The following is a 26,188-nucleotide window of genomic DNA, read 5'->3' as shown; positions in this document are numbered from 1 at the left end:
GCGTGAGCCTGGGACCGAGCGCTAGCCCCGGCTCCTCCCGCTTTCCTCGAGGTCAGCCTCCTGGGCGCAGACGCTGCCCAATGGGAAGGCACGGTGGAGGAGGGGGCGGGATGCGTCTCTGCGCAATACCCCGGCTACGGCGCAGGCGGGTAGGCGGGAGGGACACTAGACTCGTGATTGATTGGTAGCTGGGCCGGCCAGTCAGCCGGGGGCGTGGGCAGGGCGCGGCCTCGAGCGGGAAACATGGCCGAGTTGGGTCCTGGCGGTGGCTGTGCTGGCGGCGGCGGCTACGAGGGTGAGAGTGACGACAGCTCGTTCCAGGCGGCCGTAGAGGTCTTCGCGAAGCTGAAGGTGCTGCGAAGCCCCGGGAGCTGCCCCGGGGCGGCGGGGTCTGGGCGGCGGGGCTGCAGAAGTCGGTGGCGCCTCTGCTGGGGGGAGGCTCGTAGGCCGTCCGTCTCCGCTCCCTGGGCGGCCCCAGGCTTTCACTTTGCTGTCTCCGTGGCCCGTGCCTAGGAGTTCAGGCGCCTAAACTTTAGTCCCGCAGATGCTTTAAGGCTTGGCGTGCGGCAGGAGTGCAGGGGCGGGCGGCGGGGTATGGGGCTACAAATCCTGGCTTCTAGGAGGAGGTCGCAGGTCTGGGGGAGACATGGGCGGAGTGCATGCCTCCGGCTTTGAGTTTTCTGCAGCAAATGCCGGTGACAGCGGTGGTGAAGACACCCTCCCCGCGAGGTCAGGTGGCGGCCCCGGGGCTGTGACCCGCTCTCCCCTCATCCCCTCTCCTTTCCCCTCCGCGACTCCTCTCCCCTCGCCCGCCCCCTCCCCCCCGTCCGTGATTGGCCCCGTGGGCCCTCTCCCGGTTCCCTTTGCTCCACGGCAGATGTCGGAATCTCGCCATAACCCCTAGTTGCTACCAAGTCAAACTACCGCTTCTGCCTCGAGGGGGGCTCGGAAAAGGTGGGCACCTGGAGCTGCAGATGACGGGGACTGAACTCTGGGCGTGATCAAGACCGCTACCCGTGGTCCGTGGCCGGGGGTCTGTGTCACCTGCCTGGTGGCTGCTTGGCGGCCGGGAACGTGTGTGAATGGAGGTGCACTGAGAGCGTGATTACTGCTCTGCGTTTCAACCTTTCGCTGATGTTGCCTTTCTAAAACTTCCTGGCTTTCCCTTTCCTTGTTTAGGACCTCAACTGCCCCTTTCTTGACGGTCTTTATATCACAGAACCAAAGACCATTCAGGAACTGCTGTGTAGCCCCTCGAAGTACCGCTTGGAAATCTTGGAGTGGATGTGCACACGGTAACAACCTGCTTTCCTCCTCCCCCACCCTTGGGGTACACAGACACCACTCAACCCACAGGGGAAGGTGGGTTTTCTTCTTTATATGAGAAGGTGCCCACCGTCTTTAGTTACCTGCTTAGATAAGAAGTGAAGCCGTGCTCGGATCTGGGAAGAAAGTGCCCTGGAGAGCGCTTCAGCTTGTCTCTTCACAGCCGTGCTGTAGCTGAGCTTGGCTTCTGAGCATTTTTCTGGCTGTAACTACTACTTTCAGAGCTGGCAGGGATCTGGGAAATGATGTACTTCAGACCTTTCATTTTCAGACTGAGAAGCTACTGTTCAGAGTGGAGTCAAGAACTATCTGGGGTCTTACTACTGAGGAGTGGCAAGCCAGGGCCAAGACCCCATTTCCCAGTCCTTTGGGTCATGGTACCATTCCTCAGACACTGATGGGTGTCCGCAAGGAACTGGGGGTGCAGAAGGCTGAGGCACCAATCCCAGTGCCTTCCCACCAGCAGCTCCCAGTACTCTGGAGAGCCAGACAGGACAGCAGGCCAAGACAAAGCCAACAGGCTGAGGGCTCTGGCAGGGGTATGCTCAAGAGGCTGAGTATTCAGGGTAAAGATGGACGCGTTTTGCCCTGGGACCTGGAGATTTTCTTTAAAAGGAGACAGGATGTGTGAGCCAGGTCTTTGAAGGCTGTATAGGATCCTGTATGTGTGCCATGCAGGGACCTGGGCAGACTTGGCTTCCCTTGCATGGTGCCAGGCACACACAAACACACACACAGCTGCACCATGTGTCCAGCCACTAGCCTAAGGTCACAGTATGGTGTTGCACATACTTGAGATGTGCTCTAGGGTCTGAGGTGACAAGCGGGCACACAGACACATGCTCACTGGTGTACCATTCCTCAGACACTGATGGGGGTCTCAAAGGAACTGGGGGTGCAGAATGCTCAGGCACCAGTCCCAGTGTTGGGCACACCTCTGTTGTCTGAGTGCTGGGATGCTGGCATGGAGGAGGTCGCGTTTCATCTGGGAACAGGTCATGGTGGACACTGGTTTCCATAGGAGCGAGGAGTCAAGCTATGGGAGAGAGAACCAGGCAGCAGTGGCTTGAATGGCAGAAAGACTCTGGGACCAGGAGAGTGACATGTGAAATTGGCATTTTTGGCAGGGTGACTTGGGAGTTCTGTGGCAGATAGGTTTGGAGGAGAGAGGCTAGAGGCAGGTAAGAGACTGGAACCTGGCTTGGAATGGCAGTGGCTCATGTGACAAGCACTGTTGGTCCTGGAAGGACTAGTGCCTGGTCCAGGAACCTGGGATAGAAGTGAGGATGGCCTGGGCTAGTTTGGAGATCTTGAACACAGGAAGGGGGCCAAAGTCAGGCCTTAGAGAGGCTCTTGTGGGAGGGTGCCCAAAGTTGCATGGCCCAGGTGGAAACTGGGGACCAGGTCCCTCAGCTGGCTAGAGAGGCGATGGATGAGAGTCTGGCTGAGGCCCTCAGATGCTTTTAGTGCTTTTTTAAATACAAGAAACAATTCTTTTAAGAAGCAACCAAAGAATGTCCAATTGATTTTTATGATCCCAAGCTGGCAGAAGTGCTCTAGGCCTCTTGATGGCCAAAGAGTATTTCATAGTCCAGTTTCTCCCAATTTCCTCTTGGCTTGTTTGCACACGGCTTCACCATTTCAGCCTCGTTTAGGTCCACCTATTCACCTTCCTCTGGGTAGAACCTGGGAACTGCATGCAGCATTGACTGGAGGTGGGGTTGGGCATGGTGGTCTTGGTGGCTCATATGCCAAGCTGGCCCTCAGCATGGGCAAGGCAGAGCCACAGGGTCCCTGGATCACTGAGTTCAACTCTCGTGGGTTTCCTTGGCACCTGAGGAGCTTTACTTGCTTTCGAGGCCTTGAGCACTGTTAGTTTCTGCCCTGCTCCCTGCTGCTTCAGGAAAAGCAACGTTAATGAAAGTCCTTTCCGAGTGAGGTCACTTAGGCTTTCGGGGATTTATTCTTGAGTGTGTTGAAGTGGTTTGCTGTGGTCCAGCCTAATGGATCAGTGAGGGCTCCCCGCTCTCTGGCGCTTTGTGAGTGGGAATGTTGCCTGGCAACCAGGCCCAGGGCCAGCCTCCCAGCTTTTCACATGGTGGCACTTCCCTCTCCTGCCCCTTCTGGCCCAGCCCTTTTTGACAGAAGGAATGGGTGCCTTAATGAGTAATTTAAGACAGGTGGCACAGCTGAGGCTGTTGTCCCGCCCCCTCTTCCCTGCAGTCCTGCGGTGGGGGGCAGGGTGTCAGGGTGGCCCTACTAGCTCCCAGGGCCCCCCCAGCCTGGTTGGGGCAGGTATGGCCACAGGGAAGGAACAGTGAGCCTTTTCCACTGAACACCTGCGCCGTCCTTTCCCACCATGATGATGAGAAAGTCAGCAGGTCCCCAGGGTGAGGCCTGGGCCCCGACCCTGCTAGAGATGGGGCGGCTCCCTGGCCAGCAGCTGGAGCGCCCTTCACATGGCCTGACTGCTGCGCCATGCCTGGACCTTGGGGCTGGGGTTGCCATGCTCAGACTGTGCCCCCTCACGGAGGAGACCCAGTGGGAGACTTGGGCTCTGTGTCACTTGTGATGCCTGCCATTGTATTGCATGTGGTCAATCTGTGTCTGGAAATGGTTCTGCCCATCAGCTTGGCATCTTCTTTTTAAAAATTACTTATCTTAATTGGAGGTTAATTGCTTTACAATATTAGAGTGGTTTTTGCCATACATTGACATGAATCAGCCACGGGTGTACATCCTGAACCCCCATCCTGAACCCCTCCTCCTACCTCCCTCCCCATCCCATCCCTCAGGGTCATTGCAGTACACCAGCTTTGAGTGCCCTGTCTCATGCATTGAACTTGGACTGGTGATCTATTTCACATATAGTAATAGACATGTTTCAATGGTATTCTCTCAAATTATCCCACCCTTCACCTTGGCGTCTTAAGGCAAGATGCTTACCAGTGGCCACTCCCTTGTTATCTGTGTGGTATTGTCAAGGCTGGGGCTCCACCAGGCCAAGGGGACAAGTGGAATGGCTGTCTCCCCACCTGAGAGGCTGGGACTGTGATCCCAGAGCCCACCACGCTAGGAGCCCTCAAATGGCTCAGAGCTGTGACCTTGGGTAGCATCATTGCCTGTTGACTTACGTTAGTTTAAGAACAGAAAACGCCCCTCTGTTGAAAGAGATAGGCATGGGCCTTTACTCATGGATTAGTCTGTGACAAGAGGCTGCGGTCATTCATTCGTAATGCTTACCAGCCACCTCTTCAGTGCTGGCTGCTGTGTTTGTCAGGGCCTAGAAGTACACAGCAGAAAGTTGGCTCCTGGCCTCGGTGAGCCCAAAGTCTGGGAGGTGAGAGCCCAGCGGAAGGACTGTGTCCAGGACCTGCAGTGATGGAGGGATGCCATTGTGGCTGCAGGAGGGTCCAGCCTTCCCGCGGCCTCCCTGGGGCGGCGAATGTCAGCCAGCGGTGGGCTTCGCCGGATCAGCTGGAGCCAACTTGGTGTGCTTGGCTTGGGTGGGAAGAAAGCCCTGCAGGTGGAAAAGGGCAGTCAGCCACATGCAAGGAGAGGGGCCCAGGCCCGGCCTGCGAGGATGCCAGACCAGGGAGGTCCTTTTTGCATATTCTCCAAACAGACCTGCACCGTGATTGCAAGCAAAGCCAGCCCCTGGGTTCCTCTTGGAAAGGTGTCAGAGCTCTGAGGAATTCAGTTTTCTTTCCTCTTGGGCAGTCCTTTCATGTTTTTATTGTGAGAATTTTAATGTCAGTACTCAAATTCACGTTTCCAAGGTGAACTTTCAGAAATAGTTTGGTTTTGTGTTTCACTGATAATTTATGGAGTTGAAATCACATAAGATTATCCATTTTAAAGTGAGTTTTCCAGTGCCATTTAGCACCTGGATATGAAGATTCCCTTTTGAGAGCATCTGTAAGGAGAGGTGTGAGGGCCCCCTGCAGCCCACTCAGGCCTGACTGCTTTTGCTCTTTGCCTGCAGGGTCTGTCCCTCCTGGCTCGACAGGTTCAGCTCGCTGAAGGGGGTGTCAGCCGAAGCGAAGATCCAAGGTGGGTCTCCTCCATTACAGGAATTTTGTGTTGAATGGTGGATTCTGGCCATTCTGACCTGGTGCATGGCCTCCTTAGCAGATTGGTAGATTGCACAGTGGACTGGTGTTTTCAGTGGTTGTCCCCAGAGCCTGCTGGGATCCACCCTCCCTTGTGTCTGTGAAGGAGACCCTGCCAGCCCATCTACTAGGGTGCTGGGAGGCAGAGACAACCGTTCTTGCTGATGCCACCAGTGATCAGGCTGCATTGTGCTTGGGTGTGTGTGCGTGCCTATGACATGAGGCATTCCTGGGCAGGTCTCTGTGGGGCCTATCTTGGAACTGCTTCTTTTCAATCCATTTTTGGCAGAAACTTCCCTTAAGCCAGCAACAAGCACTAGGTAAAGAGGAGCAAATTGCAGTCCTAAAGGCGCTGGCTAGCTCTTCACCCACACAGCAGTGTTTCTGAAGGTCCATCCTTCTGCGAGTCTGTGTTTGCCTGACACCTGGCCCAGGGTGGGTGAGCCAGACCCCAGATTCCTGATCCATGCCCCTGCTGGCCCTGCCACGTTAGTTATCTGGGGCCTGTCCCGAGGCTGACACAGGTTGTGTCTCGGAGCCCATGGAGGCTGGGCCAGCCTGGTCAGCGGGTCACAAGTGAATCCTTGAACACGCACGCACAGGTACCTACCGTGGTGTTACCATTCCTAGCCTGTTTCCTCTTCGGTAACGTGTGGGTGAGCAGCTCAGCTTGGCCCACCCTGTGGGGGTGGGGCCTGGGTGGCAGAGCAGGTGGTAGATGTGAGTGCTTGAGGAAGAGTGTAATTGGGAGAAACCGTGACACGCGGAAGAGGGATTAGAAGTCACTCGTTCATATTTAAGGAGCACCCGCTCTGTACCCAGCACTGCTCTTGTGGAGCTTACTTGCTAGCTAGGAGACAGGTGATAACACAGTAGGTGGTGACATTTCTCAGTGTATCAAATGCTGAGAAGCACCATAAACAAAGATAGGTGAAGGCAGGGTGGTGCTTGGGTGGGCTGGGAGAAGGGTGGCACTGTTGGCTAAGATGGCTGGGGAAGGTCTCCTTTTTAAATAACAAGAGTCACATGGGAAAGAAGGAAGTGAGGCAGGCAGATCTCGGGAAGAATAGTGTTTGGGGTGAGAGAAAAACAAGCACCCAGGCAGGAGGTAGGAACAGCCAGGAGGCCAGGGTGGCTGCAGTAGAGGGCAGAGCAAAGGGCCAGGGCTGGGGCGAGGTCCGAGGTCCGAGGGGCGACAGCGCCAGACCAGGCCAGGCCTGGTGGACTGCAGAAGGACGTGGGCCTGTATTCCAAGAAGGGCCATATAATCCTGACTGTGGGCTTAACAGGGAGGGTCCCTTGCCTGCTGTGCTGAAATGGATGTGGGATGCTGGAAGAGGGGAATGCTGCCCAGATCCTGGATTTCTAGTGAAGGGACCATTTGCTGGACTTGAGACTCAGATGTAGGCATTTGCAGGGATTTGGGGTCAGGGGCTGCAGGGCTGGGTGGGATGTAGAGCTTGCACTGGCCCCCGGCTTTGTGGCTCCAAGTCGTAGCCTATCAGCTGGTTCCTCAGAAAATGCCCAGGGTTCCCTGAAAGACATGGCCGAGGATTCCTTGCACCACACAGGGCCTCAGTTTCCTAATCTGTGAAATGGAAGAGTAGCCACCTGCTAGGGTTGCCTGCAAGAGGAAGGGGTGTGATGGCGTGAAGGGCCTGTATGAAACTGACAAATGTGAGATCGTTCCTTGTGCCGTGGCTTGCTGAGGTGTCTGAAAGGGTGGCATTGGCATCTTTGGAAGGTGCCCTGGCCTCTGTGGGCTCCTCAGGCAGCTGGCGGGCTTCTGCTGGAAGCCATCGTTCCCCGTATGGGAGAGCATTGAATGCAACCTCTCATCGTAGGTGAGGAAGCTAGCCCCCAGAGAAGGGCAGTGTCCAGGTGTAGGTCACATAGCAGGAGGCCATGCTAGCACCCCAGGGTGTCCGTCACCTGCCTCCTTGTTGACCTTCTTTAGCAGGGAAGCACTTGGCTAGGTGCCTGGCCTCCCCCTGTTTGGGTGGCTGTCTGTGGTAACTGGACCCTTGTGTTCCAGCAGAGATGGTGAAACTGGGCCATGAATTGATGTTGTGTGGGCTGGATGACCAGGAGCTCCTGAAGGTAAGAGAGAGCACCCCGTCCCTGTGGGCAGGGGCCCTCCATGATGCTGGGGTGATTCTGGGAAGGCTCCTTCTCTAGGAGCCAGCATCCTTAGCCCCTGGGGCAGGAACCCATAGGATTTCTTTGGGTGGACCCTTGCCATTCCTAGGACAAGGTGAGGGGCTGGTTGAGGAGGTCGAGGAGGCTTTCTGGCTTACATGCCAGTAACTGTCATGCCCTTCCTCCCCCAGACAGCAGGTCCTTGTCATATGCCATCTCCCTGGGAAGGTGACAAACAGCTCTCTCAAGGTTACTCTGTAACAGAGCCTGGCCTCTTGAACCCAACACTCTGGCTTCTGAGCCCATGTACTTTCCTCCACGTGTTGCCTTTCCATACAAAGGTAGCCACCCTTGAACCTACTCTGAAACCCTGCCACCTCCTCTTAAAATTTAAGAAGCATACTTGAAATAATTATTTCCATGTTTTGCCTCTTAAAAATAATGATGCTCCGACTGTCTGTGCCTTATACATTTTTGATAGAAGACATGTTTCCAGTTCTCTTCAGTATATATGAATAGCTAGGAGTGGAATTAACTAACTTTCAGAATTCTTTGAATATGTTAAACTTTTCGAGGAACCCCAAAGTGTTTTCCAAAGTGGCTGTACCATTTCACATTCTCACCAGCATTGTGTGAGGGTTCCAGTTTCTCACATCATCACCAACACTTGTTATTTTTCATCTTTTTGATATGAGCCATCCTGGTGGGTGTGAAGAGCTATCTCACTGTGGTTTTGATTTGCATTTCCCTGATGACTAATGGTGTTGAACATCTTTTCATGTGTCTATTAGTCATTTGTGTATCTTCTTTGGAGTAATGTCTCTATTTCAGTTCTTTTGCCCACTTTTTAATTGGGTTGTCTTTTTATTTTTGAGATGTAAGAATTCTTTATATATTCTGGATACAAGTCACATCAGATATTTGATTTATAAATATGTTCTCCCATTCTGTGGATTGTCTTTTCACTTTCTAGATGTGTCCTTTGGAGTTCAAAAGTTTTGAGCTTTGTTGAAAAAGAGTTTTGTATTTTTAGCTCTTATATTTAGATCTTTGACCCATTTTGAGTTAGTTTTATGTATGGGTGTAAGGTGTGTATCCAACTTCCTTCTTTTGTATGTGGCTGTCCAGTTTTTCCAGTTAACCAACCACTTATTGAAAAGACCATTCTTTCCTCATTGGACTGTTTGGGCATCTTTGTTGAAAATCGATGAATGTAAAAGTGAGGCTTTATTTCTGGATTCTCCATTCTATTCCATTGATCTGTATGCCTGTCCTTATGCCAGTACCAGAAAGCCTTGATGACTATAGCTTTGCAGTAAATTGTGAACATGACAGTCCTCGAACTTTGCTCTTTTTCAGATTGTTTTGACTTTGAGGGGTACCTTGAATTTCCATATGAATTTTAGAATCAGTTTGTCAATTTTTGCAAAACTGAGCTTTTAATGGAGATTGTGTTGAATCTGTAGATCACTTTGGCGAGTATTACCATCACCCCTAATAAGTCTTTCTATCCTCGAACATGGGCTGTTGTTCCATGTAGTTCGGTTTTCTTCAATTTCTCTTGGAGACGTTTTGTAACTTTCAGCGTATAGGCTGTGAGGGGCGGCTTACCCTTTCCTGGGCTGGTGGGGCTCCTGGAGCCCATCTGCTGTGGAGGGGCTGGCATGCAGCCCAGGCCACCGGTCAAGGCTTTGTGAGATCCTGAGTGACACTTGGTCTCATGTTTCTGCCCAGGCTTTCCTCCATCTAGACAGTGTCCCACGCCTCATCTCCTTCTCGCAGGGTGCCCTTTGGGTGTATCATTCTGGTTCGGTGTTGTTTGGGGCTGGTTGGGAGAAGGAGGCAACACGAGGCAGTGATGCCCCCAGTGGCAGGCCAGGGGGCATGGAGGTGGAGATGCCAGGAGCTTGCAGAGGCACTGGCCCTGTCCCTGTGGCTACGTAGGTGGGAGCCAGGCTCGCAGGGAGTGCTAGGCATCTGCAACCATGATGCTTGTGGACAGGAACTGAGCTGCAAACAAGAGAGCAGAATGTGACCCTGTCCCCCAGTCTGCTGCCTCCCCGGGGCTGCCTGGGCCCCCTCGGCCCTCCCCTTCTTAGCCCACCCTAAAAGCCGCTGCTCACAGGGCTCTTGGAGCAGGCTGTGTTTACGGCCTGTATTCACACAGGCTCTCCCAGATTAAATTTGCATCATGGGGCTTGGTCTCGGGCCTCTCCCCCTTTCTGGAAGGAGTGGAGCTTTAAATCAGACTACTCCCAGCTGGGCATCCCAGCCTTTGGGGTGGGGGGCTGACTCAGCTGCTGCTCAGGGACTCTGGCTGTAAGGCTTGGCTGCTTGTCGCCTATGGGGGAACGAGTCCCCGTTGGCCATGAATTAGCAGATGTGATGTGGCCACATCCCCCGCCTGTCTTGTTGTGCCAGGGGCCCTGAGCCTGTCCATAAGCCTGCCACGTGGAAGCCTGGGGGGCTGCTGGCCCGTTGGGGCAGCAGGGGGCCCCTGGCACATTGGGCTAGTGAGTACATGTGCCCTTCCCTGCCCAGGGCCGGGCCTGCGCCCAGAAGCAGCTGCACTTCATGGACCAGCTGCTGGATGTGGTCCGCAGCCTGAGTGTCGGCGGCTCCAGCTGCCCCAGGTAAAGGTTGGCACAGGCCCTGCCCGAATTGGCCGCCAGGCGCCCTTGCTCCTCCAAGCCCCCTGGGCACATCTTCCCAGCAGGAATCCCCCATGCTCCATCCCAGGGGAACGCAGGCTCACCCCACCGAGGATGGATACCTGGGCTGTCCCTGCAGGTGGGCAGGCTCTCAGAGACTGGAGGAGATGCCTTCTCCTGGCCCCTTAGCTAGTCTTGGCTGGTCTCTGGGATTGACAGCGTGGCCCTGGGGCTGCCTTTGTAGTGCAGAGGAGCGCTTCGAGGACACCAGGGAGAAGACCGAGGGGTTGCTGGGGGAGCTCTTCTCCAGCCCTTGCCTGCAGATGCTCCTGAGACCCAAGTGTGAACCATGGCCCATGGACGTGCAGCCCCTTCTTGACAAGCAGAGCGATGACAGGCAGGGGTAGGTTGCCTGTTGGCTGGGACGGAGCCTCCTGTGCGTGGTCCACAGGTACCCTGATGCCCATGATGGCACCAGGCAGAAGTGACCCCTTGTCTCCCTGCAGGGCCAGCCCCTTGGTCAAGTCGGAGGAGAAGAAGGTGGCAGAACTGGCCCGGCAGCTGCAGGAGAGTGCCTCAAAGCTTCAGGCACTCCGGGTGGAGGTGAGGCGCTGGCTGCGGGGGTACTGCATGGGGCCCCAGCCCGATGTCCCAAAGCCTCAGACAGCCCTGTCTCTCCGACGACTGTGTCAGGAGGCCTGAGTGAGGTGGCACACATGCCAAACAGCCCAGCTTCTAGAATGTGATGGCTGGAGAGGGGAGGCTTTTCCAGGAATGGAAAGGACTGGCTTTGGGGAGGAGCCCTGTGCCAGGCCTGGCACCCTGGGCTTTTCCTGGGCTTTCTCCTGCTACCCTCCCTGTAGCCCTGGACCTTTCCTCATTGCCGCTAAGGTCCTCAGGAGGACGTTGAGGTCCCTGCAGGCCTCTGGTCTTCCATTCATCTCCCGGTTTCTGGAAGCATGGAGTGGCCAGCAGACCCCCACTTCTCCAAGGGGGCTTAGGGCCCTGCCTAGTGCCCCATGGCAGGCGGGATAGCCTCCACCCCTGACTTTGCAGTGCTTTGCACAGCAAGGAGCCGCTGTGGGCAGTGCCCACGCCAGCACCCTGGACCAGAAGCTGCGCCTGGTCATCTCTGACTTTCATCAGCTCGTCATAGCTTTCCTGCAAGTCTATGACAGCGAGCTGGGCGAGTACTGCCAGCGCCCAGGCCCCTACCTCCACCCATGCGGCCCCATCGTCCAGGCTGTGTATCAGACCCTGACGTCGTGCAGCCAGGTAAGCATTGCCCTTCCCCCGGCCCCTCCCAGGGGCCACTGTACCCCCAGCGAGGCACCCGATGGTGGGGACTGGCTGATCTCTGGGCTCCAGGCCTCAGGCTGAAACTTAAACGCAGGTTGGGGCTATAGAGGGGAGGAGGGGTGCTGGGGATGTCCCACTGTGGGTCCCCCTGCCCTTCAGGAGGGTGCCCCCCAAGCCACAACCGCAGGCGCAGAAGAGGTGTGTGCGCTGTTTGCGCTGGGCCCCAGCTGACCGTGGGAGACTCTAATCCCAGCCTACAGCTTCTGTCCCGGTGTTGGCCTCAGCCTGTCTGCACAAAAGGCTCAAGCATTTCACGGTGTGTTTGTCCTTGCGTGGCCCAGAGCGGTGCCAGACAGACAGATGGATGCTTGCCCGTCTTGGCCCTTGACCCAGTTCGGACAGACAGGAAAAGGCAGCCTCACACGGCTGAGCTGATGGCCTCAGCATTGACTCTGATCTCCGGAGCCCAGATTGCTAGCTTTGGTTATGATTATGTGCACACTTGCCACACATGACACTCTGCCATCGACTCAGGGCTCTCACGGCGCTGGCCTTGGTGTTCTCACAAGAAAGCTCCCAGACTTCCGAATCTCTGACCAGCTTGTTCTTTGCTATTCTACAGCAGGCTGAGTTAGGGCACAGTCCTCGCCCATCAGAAAGGCCCTTTGACCTTGGGACATTGACTTTTGCACTGTCCATCTGTCCCCTCTACCCCAGCTTTGTGTGGCCTCAGTGTGGGGTGGGATCCAAGATAGTGTGGCGTCCCTGCAGGGCCATGAGGAAGAGAGTTACACTGGGGAGCTCTGGTGGGTGACTGTCCTTGCAGCTGGAGGCAGGTGTTCAGTGTCCACCAGGGTGAGGAGCAGGAGATGCCTCCTGTGGGTCAGACCGCTGGCATTCAAACCTACACGTCCCCACCCTCTGTTCCTCCATTGAAGCTGTTGAAGGCAGCCGTGGAAGTCACTAGCACCTCGGTGAAAGCTGTGCAGATGGTGAACCAGCAGCATGATGAACAGATATGCTGGGGCAACAACAGCTCTGTCATGAGTCTAGGTATGTGGTCACCCCTTGCTGTGTCTGTGGCCACCCGATTGGTGGTCAGGGCCATCTTAGGGCACCTCGGCCTGCATCTGGGGACTGGTCCATTCCTGTTCTCTTCTTTTTATGATGCTTAAGGTTTTCCTTCCCTTAAAAAATGCTTTTGACAGAAAAGAAAACCATGAATGGTAGAAAATGGGGATTCTCTAAAGCTGTACAGAGGGAAACTGAAAGCACTGCATAACGCAGTGGCCCAGAGGTGGTCAGTGTTCATGTTTTGGTCTGTTTCCCTCTATTCTGTTTCCTCTCATCATTTTTAAAAATTAATTTATTTATTTTAATTGGAGGCTAATTACTTTACAGTATTGTAGTGGTTTTTGCCATACATTGACATGAATCAGCCATGGGTGTACAGCTCTCATCATTTTTTATTTCTTTGTATAAGGTGAATCTAATCACATCATGCTACACTATTATATTCTTTCCCTTGGACCTCATTTTAAGCATTGACCCAGGTTCTCAAAATCATATTTCCAATCGTCAGACACTTCCTTTCAGACATGAGCTAAAATTTGCTTAACATTTTCTGAGCCTGTAGCTCACTTTCGATTATTTATTGTTATACTGTTCCAGCATTTACAATACTGACAAATGGGAATAATTCAAGGTTTTATTCTTGGATAATGCTTGGGTACATACTGGTTATATGTATATTGTGGGACAGTATTTGTTGTTTCAAAACTTGGTTACAATGACATGAGGAAATGCATAGTGTATAGTGTTAAAAGGAAAATGCAGGTTGAAAATTAAATATATGGTATGATCTTACTTCTCTAAAGGGAAAAAGTGCAGAGGAATCCATTGTGGAAGTTGAGTTACCACATGGATGTTGATTTTCTCTGTGTGAGTCAGAGGTGGATTTATATTGTTTGTTACTCAGTCGCTAAGTTGTGTCAACCCCATGGACTGCAGCATGCTAGGTTTCTGTATCTTTCACCATCTCCCAGAGCTTGCTCAAACTCTTATCCATTGAGTCGATGATGCCATCCAAGCATCTGATCGTCTGTAACCCCCTTCTCCTCCTGCCTTCAATCTTTCCCAGGATCAGGGTCTTTTCTAATGAGTTGGCTCTTTGCATCAGGTAGCAAAAGTATGGGAGCTTCAGGGATGGACTGGTTGGATCTCCTTGCAGTCCAAGGGACTCTCAAGAGTCTTCTTCAACATCATGGTTCAAAACCATCAATTCTTTGGTGCTCAGCTTTCTCTATAGTCCAACTCTCACATCCATATGTGACTACTGGAAAAACCATAGCTTTGACTAGACAGACCTTTGTTGGCAAAGTAATGTCTCTGCTTTTTAATATGCTGTAGGTTGGTCATAGGTTTTCTTCCAAGGAGCAAGCATTTTTAATTTCATGGCTGCAGTCACCATCTGCAGTGATTTTGGAGCCCAAGTATAAACTTGTCAAGAAAGTAAATTGTGTCAGTTTCCATTGTTTCCCCATCTATTTGCCATGAAGTGATGGGACCAGATGCCATGATCTTAGTTTTTTGAATGTTGCGCTCTAAGCCAACTTTTTCACTCTCTTTTACTTTCATCAAGAGGCTCTTTAGTTCTTGTTTACTTTCTGCCATAAGGGTGGTATCATCTGCATATCTGAGGTTATTGGTGTTTCTCCCAACAATCTTGATTCTAGCTTGTGCTTCATCCAGCCCTGCATTTTGCATGATGTACTCTGCATATAAGTTAAATAAGCAAGGTGACAATATACAGTCTTGACGTACTCCTTTCCCAATTTGGAACCAGTCTGTTGTTCCATGTTGGGTTCTAACTGTTGCTTCTTGACCTGCATGCAGATTTCTCAGGAGGCAGGTATGGTGGTCTCGTATTCTTGTCTCTTGAAGAATTTTACAGTTTGTTGTGATCGTTTAGTTTGTTTCCTGTTTCTTTATCCTGTTCTGCAGCCTTCACATATTCTGCAGTGAGCATGTATCACTCAGGGAATTTCCCTCTGATTGTCAACCTTTAAGAAAGGTCGCAGTGAACTCGTTTCAACAGTTGAGGTTCCACGTGGAGGTGAGGTTCTGCCATCGTGGCAATGAGGCCAGCTCCTCCCGTTTGTGGGGCTAGCTTTGCTGTTTCCCACCTTCCTGCTATTGGGTAAGGTCAAAACTGTGTCTGCATTTAATTTTAAACTTTGTTTCTGAGTAAGTTTCTTCTTCTTATGGAAAATACACTCAGAGAAGGTTTTTCGTTGTTGTTGTCTTTTGTTATAAGAAAAAAGCAGCTTTAGGGAGGAGTCTTAACTCAGGGTTAGACAAGTGAAAAGTTGCCTCTGTCCCCTGGGCTGTGGCAAACCCCCTTCGGTCCATTGCTACTGACTTTAAAGCAGATAGTTGTGTGACCACAGACCAGGCTAAGAGATGGAACATACCTCGCACACTAGCGACTCCATCAGCCACTTCCTGCCTGCAGCTGAGTGCTGGCCCGGCTTGGTGAGGATTCTTTCCCGGTTCCTGCACCTCCCAAGTGAGGGTCTGTGATCGCTCATGTTCATTGACATATAATGGAGGCCTTGGCGTAGTCTCTTCAGTCTTCCGTTCTCAGATCTGTCTTGCCCTTTGGCTCTTTTGATAGTCTTGGTGTGGGGTCACTTTTGAGTTTCTCCCATTTGGAGTTGTGTGAGCTACTTGGGTGTATAGCTTCATGGCTTTCCTCCACACTCAGCCAGATGGCTGACAACGGTTCCTTCCTTCGCACCTCTGTTGGTCTTGCCTTAAGGTCAAGTAGAGTCATGGGCTGAGGGACTTTGCAGGTCTCTTCCAGACACCCGCATGGCCCCAGGCGCTCGTGTGGACTTCCATATTCCCAGGACTCTTGCAGCTCTTCAGAGCCCTCATGGGCCTCTCCTGCCCTGTTGTCTCCTTCTGCACTTGCTGCTTTGTCTGTGTTTGCTCCAGCCCTTTTCCATTGCCAGAGGCAATGGTCATTCAGAGAAGAGAACTTTCCAACCAACTTGAATGAACATACTCAGCATCTTGTCCACACATACTGAGGAAGCTGGGAAGAACTAGCAAGGAGAAATGCAAGCAGACACTCTTAGGCGTTAAACGTGGTTGTCAAAGTGTTCAGAACAATCCATGGAGAGAGTTAGGCAGATCTTGAGTAGAAAACATCTTGAGACTCAAGAGACAGGGGCAGATAAACAAGGGCAAAGAAAAACAGTGCAGAGATGGGCTGAGATCTCTGACACTGAGAAAGGAAGGAAGGAGGAGGGAGGCGGTTGCAGAGTTGAGGGCTGAGTCCAGACCAGAGGGAGCCCCAGGACTCACTCCAGACCTAGCCTCCCATAATCCACGGTAGCAGGGATGCAGTGTTGGGGGCCCAGGCTTCCAGAGACAGCACAGCTTGGCCTAACCCTGAGTCAAGGGAAGGCCACATAGCACTGAGGGCGTGGGACAGAGGGGCGACATGTGAGCTGAGGTATATGCTCAGATCTGGGGGAGCCTAGGAGCAGGGCTGGGGCATCTGGAGATTGGGAGAATCTGAGGACTTGGTAAAGGGAAATGACACCCCCGAATCCTATCTATATGTAAGAGAAATGTGAGCGCCCTCAGAGGGAGTGGCGATGCTGAGTGGGAAGGCTCGTTGGGGCCAGGCCTGTCTCCTCTCTGTGAGATGCCCACCCAGCCATCACCCCAAGGCTCACCCTGTGATGCCCAAGCTTCGCACTCACTCTTGGAATGAGCAGGACCTAACACCACTTGCCAACCTTGTGGGAGGGCAGAGGACGGGCTGGGGAGGCGAGCTCCTGGAGGATGGACTCGGACAAGCTGAAGGAAGGGCTGATCAAAATCCATACAGCATCCGAATCATGAACCTCCCTGACTCCTGGGCTCTGCGGAGAGTGGTGGGGAGGGACCCGGCCAAGCTGGTGAATCTCAGCCTGGGAACTCTGCCTGGGGCCCCCAGGGGCTTCCATCAGAGCTCACCAGGCCCTGGCCCCCTTGGGGCCTCCTGGCTCAGCCCATCGCCGGGTGCCCTGGGCCGAAGGACAGCTGGACTGACTGACCTTACTATTTTCCGTTCTCTTTCATTGGCAGTGACCAAAATGGAAGAGCTAACCCAGCAATATAAGACCTTCAGCAACTGTCTACACAAAGGCCCACAGTAGCCTGTGAGCAGTGAGCTCCACCCTGAAGAGCCAGGCAGCAGCAGTCAGTTCCCTTGCCGTGTAGACACGGCCTCTAGCTGCTCAGCACCTTCAGCTCTTTGGCGAAGGGTTGGGGTGTGGGGGGTGTGAGGGGAGGGTAACGTGGGAATGGTGGGGGGTGGAGGTGGGGTGGGGTGGGGTGGGTTTGGGCAGTGTGAGCTGGGGAGAAAAGAAAGCCCAGGTTTTAAGAAGTTGCCTCCAGCCTGCTTTTTTGTTTCTGTGGCTCTGCCTGACTGCCTCCCTGCCCATCCTGCCTGCCCCACGTTCCAGTGCCCGTTAAGCCTGGTGGTGTCTTGTCACGACTCTTGACTGAATGTGACCATGGCCTCCCCCAGGCCCTGATCCGCTGCTTCTTCCCCCTGACCCTGGGCTGGCCTTGGGGGTGCTGGCACCCACTGCATCTGGGGTGTGGCCGGTGGGAGCGTGCTTCCTTCTCCTGCCTCCCCAGGCCACCCAGAACCGACCTGGGGAATTCTTGCTGGTGGCCTGACTGGTTGGCCAGGAAGCAGCTGTTGGGGCTTTCCAGGGCCACCCAGTATCTGCCTGAGCTGTGTCACAACCATCTCCCTCTTTGCAAGCCCAGGGACAGACACACCCGGTGGGGTCCCCTGCCCCGCTCAGCTCAGCATCAGGCTGAAGGGCACTGAGGGAGGCCCCCCTCCCCGTCTAAGCATTTGGTTGCCAGTCTCACTTGCACCTTCATTTCCCTGATTCCCCTGTGGCTGTTCCAGACCAGGAGGCTCCAGGGAGCTGGTCCCCTGCCATCAGCGGAGGTGGGAGCACAGGCAGACCCCTGGGCACTGTGGTCCAGGTTTCCTGACAGCTTTACAGCCCAGGAGAATGGAGGGCCCACTGTGGGCAGGCTGCCTCTGGCAACTCGGCTGCCTCCCTTCACCCCAGTGGGAGACCGGGCTTGTGAGCACCCGCTGCCAGAGGCTGGCATGGCTTGCCCAGGGATGAGGTCCTGAATGGTGCCATCCGCTCTCCTGGAGCAGGGAGGGCCTTTTCTCTTACCTCCTGCGTTGACTGTGCCCTTCACCCTGGCCTGAGCCACTTGGGCCGGGCAGGACCTGGAGCCTCTGGCTCTCATGGCACTCGGTGGAGGGCTGCTCCCACCTGCCACACCTCCCTTGCTCCTTCCCTGGCCGCCTCTGCTCCAGGCTTCTGAGATATTCTAGAGGAAGAGGAGCCCCCCAAAGTGGAGGGCTGCTGCCCTGATGCACCCCAGCTGCTGTCAGTGGGGCCCCACTGTGGCCTGTTCTCCTAGCTCACTTTGGTTGACCCTGGTGACGGAGCTGTGCCCTGGAGATGGCCCTGTGGGAGGGCACCAGCCCAGGGCTGGGTGTTGAACCCAAGGCAGCAGGCCTGGCTGCTGCTGCCAGACCTGATCAGTCGTGGAGGCAGGGCAGAGGTCTTGGGTTTCCTCTTAATTCCTGTGAGACACCTGTGACGACATGTTCTTCCAGCCCAGGCTGTGCTCTGCCTGTGGGGAGCCCGCCTGCGGCCCAGGAGCCAGCTTTTCAGCCTGTAAAAACATGGGGTGTGTGTCCCAGCAGCTGTGAGCAAGTGAGGGGATGGCAAGCTGGCTGCACAGGTCCTGTGGCCTCGGATCTCCACCCTACCCAATGGGCGGCTGGGGGCGGGCCACAGCCACAGATTAAAGGCTGCCTGGAGCAGCCTGTGTGAGACAGGTGTCCAGTAGCCCAAGAACCTGGCCAGCAGCTGCTGCAGGTAAGCCAGTGTGGCCAGCTGCCAGGGCCCAGAGGCAGAACGGGGGCCGGATCAGGTCAGATCCGAATTGGATCCACCCGTGTGGCGGGAGGAGGCCAAGCCAGGGAGGCTGGGAATTCCCAGGAGAGTTGTCTTGGGTGCCTGCTTGTCTGCTTCCCAGCAGCTGATCCCAGGGGCACGTTTGTCAGGCCCTGGGCCTGAGGCTGCTGGCCACAGTGTGTTGGTGATGGTGCCATCCTGGACTGCAGTCCCTGGTGACATGGGCCTGGTACACTGCCTATCCATGTCCTTGGGGTCCAGAAGCAGAGGCCCCTGGCCAGGGTCTGGGCATATCAGGCCTGCCTTTTGCTGTTTACTAGACGGTAGCAGTGGGGATGGTCAGGGAGGGACCGAGGGACACCATGGAGGCGGGTGACAGGAGGCCTCATCCTGGACAGAAGTAACAGATCCCTGTCACTGGATCCCAGTTCAGAAGGCTCTATAGCAGTCTCTCTAGATCTGGGTCTTAGAAATGGCTCCTAGAGCCTAAAGGCCCATGAGGTAGCCAGAAGGGAAGCCAGAAGGGTCAGGACCTTGGCCATGGGCAAAGCTGTTGCTGGCAGAGGTCAGGCATCCCCATCTCTTTGGCCCCTGTGTCTTCTGCCTCTTGTTTTGGCAGCTGTAGGCTTCCCTGTCTCTGTGAAAACCATTACCATGTCCAAGGTACCTCGGGCCAAGACCTTTGTGTTTCTGGACCTGGAAGCCACCGGGCTCCCCAGCGTGGACCCTGAGATCGCCGAGCTCTCCCTGTTCGCAGTCCACCGGTCCTCCCTGGAGGACCCCGAGTGCGATGAGTCTGGGGCCCCCCTGCCACCTCGGGTCATGGACAAGCTCACACTGTGCATGAGCCCAAAGTGCCCCTTCACTGCCAAGGCCAGTGAGATTACCGGCCTGAGCCATGAGGGCCTGAGCAGGTGCGGGAAGGCTGGCTTTGATGGCACTGTGGTACGGATGCTGCAGGACTTCCTGAGCCGCCAGGAGGGCCCTGTGTGCCTGGTGGCCCACAACGGCTTCAATTACGACTTCCCCCTGCTCTGCACAGAGCTGCGGTGCCTGGGCGCCCACCTGCCCCAGGACACCGTCTGCCTGGACACGCTTGTGGCACTGCAGGGCCTGGACCGTGCCCACAGCCATGGCACTCGGACCCAGGGCGGTAAGAGCTACAGCCTGGGCAGCCTCTTCTGCCGCTACTTCCAGGTGGAGCCGAGTGCAGCCCACTCTGCTGAGGGCGATGTGCACACCCTGCTCATGGTCTTCCTGCACCGCACCGCTGAGCTTCTTGCCTGGGCCGACGAGCAGGCCCTCAGCTGGGCCCACGTGGAGCCCATGTATGTGCCACCCGATGGCCCGAGGCTCGAGGCCTGAGCCAGGGCGATGAGGTCCCAGTCCCTGCAGCAGGGCAGCACCAGCATCTGTGCTGTTCAGCCGGGCCCAGACACCTGCCAGGCTTCACCCGATTCTGGCTCAACCCTAAAACCTTCTCCTGGCCTCTTCCCTGGCCCGGGCGCCAGGGGAGTTGGTTGCTACTGGCACCCACCTGTCACCTCGTCTCTCAATAAACACTGACCACTGCTCACCAGCTGGCTTTTGGCTCCCCTCCTCCCCACACCCTGCCCAGAGTGGGCAGGCAGGGAGCAAGGCCCAGGGCAGGAGCTGAGCTCCCCCCCGCACCTGCCCCCCAGGGCAGCCCCCTGTGGCCTCTCTGTGGTGAGTCTGCTTGGTGAGACTTCCGTGCTCAGAGCCTGGTCCAAATGGTTGACAGGCTGGGGCTATGAACCTCAAGCCATGGACTTCTGCCCTGGCTGGTCTCTTCCCACGGCTTTGATTATCACCCCCCAGAGATCCCCCCAAATCAGTGAGTAGAACCTAAGGAACCTCTGTGGGGCCTGAATGTGTATCGGCAAAGCCCCACTGCCTCCTTCCCAGAGCCCTGTCCCTGCTCTTGAGTGGGCAGCAGGCTGAAAGGATAGAGTCAGGAGGTGGGTATGCAGAGCGCCAAGCGGAGTGGGGTGGGGGATGCTGGTGTGGGAGGAGGGTCGGAGATATGCACATCGAGTGTGCAGGGAGGGTATCATTGGGGCTTCAGCTGTGCTGCATGGGTGCTCAGTGAGGGAGACAGCTTGGAAGGAGTCTGTCCTGGGCCCCGCGAGACTGAGAAGGGCCGGGAGTCATCTCAGGGCAGAGGGCACCTTCTCAGCCGTTGGCTTGGCGGGGGCGTCGGCTGGCCCACCTGCTGCTGGGGCCCCGCTGGTGGCACCAAAGGATGAGGCAGGGTAGGGGCGGGATATCTAGGAGACAGCAGGTGAGAAGGGGCGGGAAGGTGGGGCGACCATGCCCAGGAGTGACTCACATGAGCCACGCTTTGAGCCTTGAGCCAGCTGGGCCATCCTGAAACATGAAAGTAGGTCAGAGTGGCTGGGGCCACGGCAGTGGGCAGGGTGGCAGACAGAAGAGGCCAGGACCCAGGCAGTGGCTGCCTCAGGCCAGCCTCATTCCCCAGCTAGGGTCCGGACAGACCCTGACAGCGCCGGGGAGCCACACAGCACCGTAAGCAGAGGAGAGGAAAAGTCGACTTCTGTTTTTACAACATCTCTCAGGCTGCACTGTGGGAAAGACCTGAGGGGAACAGTCTGGGAGGGTGGTCCACGCCCTGCCACCTTCCCCGGGGACAACACCCACCTTAGAGAGGGCCAGGGCGGGGCCTTGGTCCAGGAGCCGGTGGCAGGCAGAGGTGAGAGTTGGGGGTGCCCAGGGCCCCCCAGATCCCTGGTGTCTGGGCACAGCTGGATCCCTTTATCTCATTAGCCAGGCTCTGGGCCACTGACTCACCAACTCACTGAGTAGGTGAGGCCAACAGGACCCCCTCCAGGCCACAGTGGGTGGATCAACAGCCTTTTGTGAGCCCGAGTGCTTCTCCCTACCCAGTGCCAGCTTGCTGGGCCTTACAGCAGCCGGGGCACAGGCACCCTCCCTGAGCCCATGCTCAAACTGGCCAGGTGATGTTGTGTACCTGCTGCATGGAGCAGACAGGCTGGGGCGTGTCCCCTTGTGTCTGCAAGCTGTGATGTGCAATCCACGGTGACAAGAAATGTAAGCCTATTTGTGTGTGTGTGTGCACCTCTGTGTTGCGGGAGCATATATATTTCTCTATGTCTGTCTATATATGCACACAGACACAGACAGACATGTAAGTTTACTATAAATTTTACTGTTATAAAAGATGTAAACACAATATACAAATAAATCTACAATATATATACAATGAAACACATGATACACTATTTCTCAATTCTGTATGACCCATTGATTCTCACCAAAACCTCTTCAGTTGACTTGCCAAACTTTTGGATTGGTACCTGACCCATGGTTGCAACTGAGGGCTGACTGTGGTTCCCACATAAACGTTGGTTGATATTTCCTCTGATCTTACCAAGACAAAAGTGAAACAGCAAAGGTATGTGTTGGAACCTCATATATTCATTGGTGACATGAACAAAATCTCTGCTGAATTGGATAGTAGTTTTTGATACTGGAAGTTTTTTCTTTTTGTTATTCACAATGTAATTACTACAGACTCAAGTCTATGCACAGAGAAGGCACTGGCGACCCACTCCAGTACTCTTGCCTGGAAAATCCCATGGATGGAGGAGCCTGGTAGGCTGCAGTCCATGGGGTCGCTAAGAGTCGGACACAACTGAACGACTTCACTTTTACTTTTCACTTTCATGCATTGGAGAAGGAAATGGCAACCCACTCCAGTGTTCTTGCCTGGAGAATCCCAGGGACGGGGGAGCCTGGTGGGCTGCTGTCTATGGGGTCGCACAGAGTCGGACACGACTGACGCGACAGCAGCAGCAAGTCTACACAATCAACCGAACAATAATCAGTCTAGCCTGGGTTTGCAGGCAATGCTGATTCCTGTGGGGTAAATACTCCTACCAGGCCAAACTTGTAAAAACATGGCTACCCATATGACATCATTGAACGTGCGGTTCAGAAGAGATACTGGGTGGTGCACTGTGCCGAGGTACCAGGGTGAAATAAGACATGATGCATTTTGAGTATCTCCTTTGTTTCTTTAATACAATTTAAGTGGAAGTTTATACAGTTGAATTTTTAAAATAATGGCATTTGACAAACAACTCTCAAAATTCCTGAACTTTACAAAATGTGTTTATGTCTTTGGCTGTGCCAGGTCTTTGTTGTGGCATGTGGGATTTGTAGTTGCAGCATGTGAGATCTAGTTTCCTAGCCAGGGATTGAACCTGGGCCTCCTGCATTGGGAGCAAGGAGTCCTTAGCCCCTGGACCACCATGGATTACCCTGAACTTTTAACATCCACTAGAATGGCTACAACACAAAAGACCAACAATCCTGAGTGTTGACAAGGATGGGGAAGAACTGGGAGGCTCAGGCACCACTGGTGGGGGTGGGAGATGGGACAGAAACTTTGGAAAGCAGTTTGGCCGCATGTTAAGATATTAAACACTCACCTGCCATAATGACCTGATGATTCCACTCCTGAGTATCTATTTACCCAAGAGAAAGGAATGCATGTGCATACACAAAGACTCGCACACCTCTGCTCTTGGCAGCTCTAATCATTACTGCCCCAGGTTCCTGGGCTGGTGAGTGGTTTCAGACTGTGTGCATCCACAGGGCTGAACTCGGGACTCACAGCAACCATGCTGAACAGCAGGGCCAGACCTGAAGAACCAACTCCGCTGCTCCAACTCACCCTAGCCGGCCATTTACTCCTCGTCAAAAAGTGTCGGTCTCTCCCAAGCCACGTCCATGTCTGCCAGTGCGGATGCAGCTGTGATCAGGAGCATACTTGATTGAAAACAGAACTATCCATGCAGCGGGATGAGGAGATGAGGACAGAAGACTGGAGCAGCGGGCTGGAGATGTCTTTCCGTGGAGAGTCCACAGGCTATGGGGTACCATGTGCACAGGACTTCAGCTTATATCTTTACGAATCCCATCTATCTTCTTTTGGCTCAGTTTTTGTCCCCCCCCCACCGCAATTTCTTAAGAGGAATACTAACCTCCTTTGTCAGCTTCCATCTTGAATCAGTAAGGCACTCAAAGTCTGCAATTTTGCCCTGAACGAGATTTTCCTGTGTCTTGGACATTTGTCACTAAACATTCCTCTTTGCTTTGCATTGGGAGATGCTTTCAAATTTCACTTTTCATTTCCTCACCTGTCTCCTGCTTGCATAGTAGAGTTTGTCTTGGTTTCCAAGTTGTTGAGACTGTGGTCATCTTTTATATGTGTATTTCAAATTGTACTGGATAGTGGTCTGAAGATATATTGCTTAAGATTTTGGGGTGGGGGCTTTATTAGCTTTCTAGGGCAGTTTTAACAAAGTACCGCAAATTGAAATGTCCCTGTTTTATAAAGGTCCAGTCCTGTTGGAGTAGGACGCACCCTACTGACCTCATCTGTACTTGAACATCTCTGTGAATCCTGGTCTCCAAAGGTCATGTGCTAAGGTTCTGGGGGTTAGGACTCTTAACAGAATTCAACCAATAATAGAGTCAAATGCATGAAACATTTAAAATGCCCAACAGACTGAAAAAAAATTAATGTCCTCAGAGATGTGTGCTTTTCACTATTTCTCTAGACTCTAGTTTGATAATTGCACTATTGAATTTCTCTTTTTTTTTTTGTCCACTAGATCAGCCCAACCCTGTGATACTGTATTAAAATACTCCATTATCATTGTATTTTACTGACATCATCCCACCTGTCTAGTAGTTTTTTTCTGAGCACTTAGTTGCCTTGTATTCATATGGCTTTATGACTGTAGCAGTCAGGGTGCTTCTGAGAAACAGGACAAGTTGGAGAGCTCTAGATATGTGTACATATGGAATCGGCTTATATATTTCTGGGGGCTGGCAACTCTGAAGTCTGCAGAATGAGCCATCGGGCCAGAGACTCAGGGAGGAGTAGCGGCTTGGTCCAAAGGCCATTTGGAGGCAGAATCCCTTCCTCTTCAGATGACCTCGGTGTTTTTGTCATCAGGCTTTCAGCTGATTGCATGCAGCCCACTCACATTATGTAGACTGACCTGCTTTGCCTGTTAATCTCATCTCAAAAATCCCTTCACAGTGACATCTAGACGGATGCCTTGACTGAACACTGGGAACCCTAGCCTAGCCAACTTGACACAGAAACCTGCTGGCACAATGACTGCTCCATAGCCTTGTTTTATGTGCTTTACCTTGTCTGTGGAGATGGACCCACATGTTTTGCAAAGTGACCACCCACCACTGATTCCTTCATCTCTTCTTTCCTGAGGCTTTTGTCCTGTGTGCTGTGTAGATAGTTTCTGGGTCCTCATTCTTCCCTTGCTGGGTGACTGGCTGTGGCTGGGACAGGAACCCATGGCTTGCATGTGGCCCCAGATTCCAGCTTCCAGAGTTGCCTGCCATCTCAGTAAACAAGCAATTATGCCAGCGATCAAGCCATCAGCCACTGCAGCTGCCCAGTACTGTGTATCCTGAGAGGAATTCAGGATGGAGAAAAATAGGATACTGATCCTAGATAGTTAATGTGTGTATCAAAGGAATGATATCAATGAGCCCAGACCCTTGAATCTCTCCTCCACATAGAAAAGCATGAAATTCATTAACTTGCGATGTCTGTTTTTTGTGACTAGCAGCAATTTTTTGGTGTTTGACTACCATTTTGTTGTTTTGAAGCAAAATCTGGCTCCTCCTTAACCTCTCTGGAACAGTTTCTCAGAGCTCTCTGAAAGGCTTTCCCCTGGACTACAGTCCTCAGTAATGGCCCCAAATATAACATAATTCTCAACTTTTAGGTTTTACTCTTTTTTTAGTCAACAATCCATTTCTATTGTCGCTGGTTCCTTATATTCTGAAGCTTCTAAGAGGTTTTTCTGGGATTTCAGGAATGTTCAATAGGCAATGCCCTGGTTTGTGGTAATCAATCTGGTTTCAAACTTGGGGAGCCCACCCACTCTGTAGACGAATCCTCACAGTCCCAGGGAGTCCAGGAGGAGAGAGTGGGCCCCAGACCTCAGATCCACGTCCTCCCACTTTAGGCTCCCTACCCCTGGACCCTGCCCACCCAGAGTCCTCTCCACAAAAGTGGAAATGAAAGCAAACAACTTCACTCCTCAGTTCAGTTCAGTTGCTCAGTCATGTCCAACTCTTTGTGACTCTATGGACTGCAGCATGTCAGGCTTCCCTGTCTATCACCAACTCCTGGAGCTTCCTCAAACTCATGTCCATCGAGTCAGTGATGGCATCCAACTATCTCATCCTCTGTTGTCCCCTTCTCCTCCTGTCTTCAATCTTTCCCAGCATCAGGGTCTTTTCCAACGAATCAATTCTTCACATCAGGTGGCCCAAGTATTGGAGTTTTAGCTTCAGCATCAGTCCTTCCAATGTATATTCAGGATTGATTTCCTTTAGGATGGACTGGTTGGATCTCCTTGCAGTCCAGGGGACTCTCAAGAGTCTTCTCCAACACCACAGTTCAAAAGCATCCATTCTTTGGCGCTCAACTTTCTTCTCATAGTCCAACTCTCACATCCATACATGACTGCTGGAAAAACCATAGCTTTGACTAGATGGACCTTTGTCGACAAAGTAATGTCTGCTTTTCAAT

At 53.4% G+C, this 26,188-nt stretch overlaps 2 protein-coding genes across 7 annotated transcripts; both read left to right on the top strand.

The window, feature by feature from the left end:
* The first annotated feature begins 214 nt into the window (after positions 1-214).
* Positions 215-16,968, top strand: HAUS7 (HAUS augmin like complex subunit 7). 5 transcript variants are annotated; one of them, XR_005725339.1, is made up of 10 exons: positions 215-351; positions 1,180-1,295; positions 5,312-5,379; positions 7,477-7,538; positions 10,119-10,210; positions 10,473-10,631; positions 10,735-10,831; positions 11,285-11,503; positions 12,354-12,580; positions 16,670-16,959. XR_005725339.1 is itself a non-coding variant. In XM_040265534.1 (10 exons), the coding sequence occupies exons 1-10, from the start codon at positions 244-246 to the stop codon at positions 16,738-16,740; spliced, it is 1,107 nt and encodes a 368-aa protein (XP_040121468.1). In that variant the 5' UTR covers positions 215-243; the 3' UTR covers positions 16,741-16,968. The 5 variants fall into 5 exon arrangements, 4 of the variants coding, with proteins under 4 accessions (XP_040121468.1, XP_040121470.1, XP_040121467.1 ...); XM_040265534.1 differs by having other exon boundaries at positions 12,466-12,580; positions 16,670-16,968; XM_040265536.1 differs by having other exon boundaries at positions 11,297-11,503; positions 12,466-12,580; positions 16,670-16,965.
* Positions 16,969-18,420: 1,452 nt separating this feature from the next.
* Positions 18,421-20,125, top strand: TREX2 (three prime repair exonuclease 2). Of its 2 annotated transcripts, none has more exons than XM_040265557.1 (2): positions 18,421-18,510; positions 19,169-20,125. In XM_040265557.1, the coding sequence occupies exon 2, from the start codon at positions 19,204-19,206 to the stop codon at positions 19,912-19,914; it is 711 nt and encodes a 236-aa protein (XP_040121491.1). In that variant the 5' UTR covers positions 18,421-18,510; positions 19,169-19,203; the 3' UTR covers positions 19,915-20,125. The 2 variants fall into 2 exon arrangements, with proteins under 2 accessions (XP_040121491.1, XP_040121492.1); XM_040265558.1 differs by having other exon boundaries at positions 18,489-18,565.
* The last annotated feature ends 6,063 nt before the right edge of the window (positions 20,126-26,188 follow it).

This window comes from Oryx dammah, unplaced genomic scaffold, assembly GCF_014754425.2.
Source record: "Oryx dammah isolate SB20612 unplaced genomic scaffold, SCBI_Odam_1.1 HiC_scaffold_23, whole genome shotgun sequence".
Classification (NCBI taxonomy): domain Eukaryota; kingdom Metazoa; phylum Chordata; class Mammalia; order Artiodactyla; family Bovidae; genus Oryx; species Oryx dammah.
The sequence above is the reverse complement of the archived record's forward strand: the minus strand, read 5'-3'. Positions and strand labels throughout refer to the sequence as shown.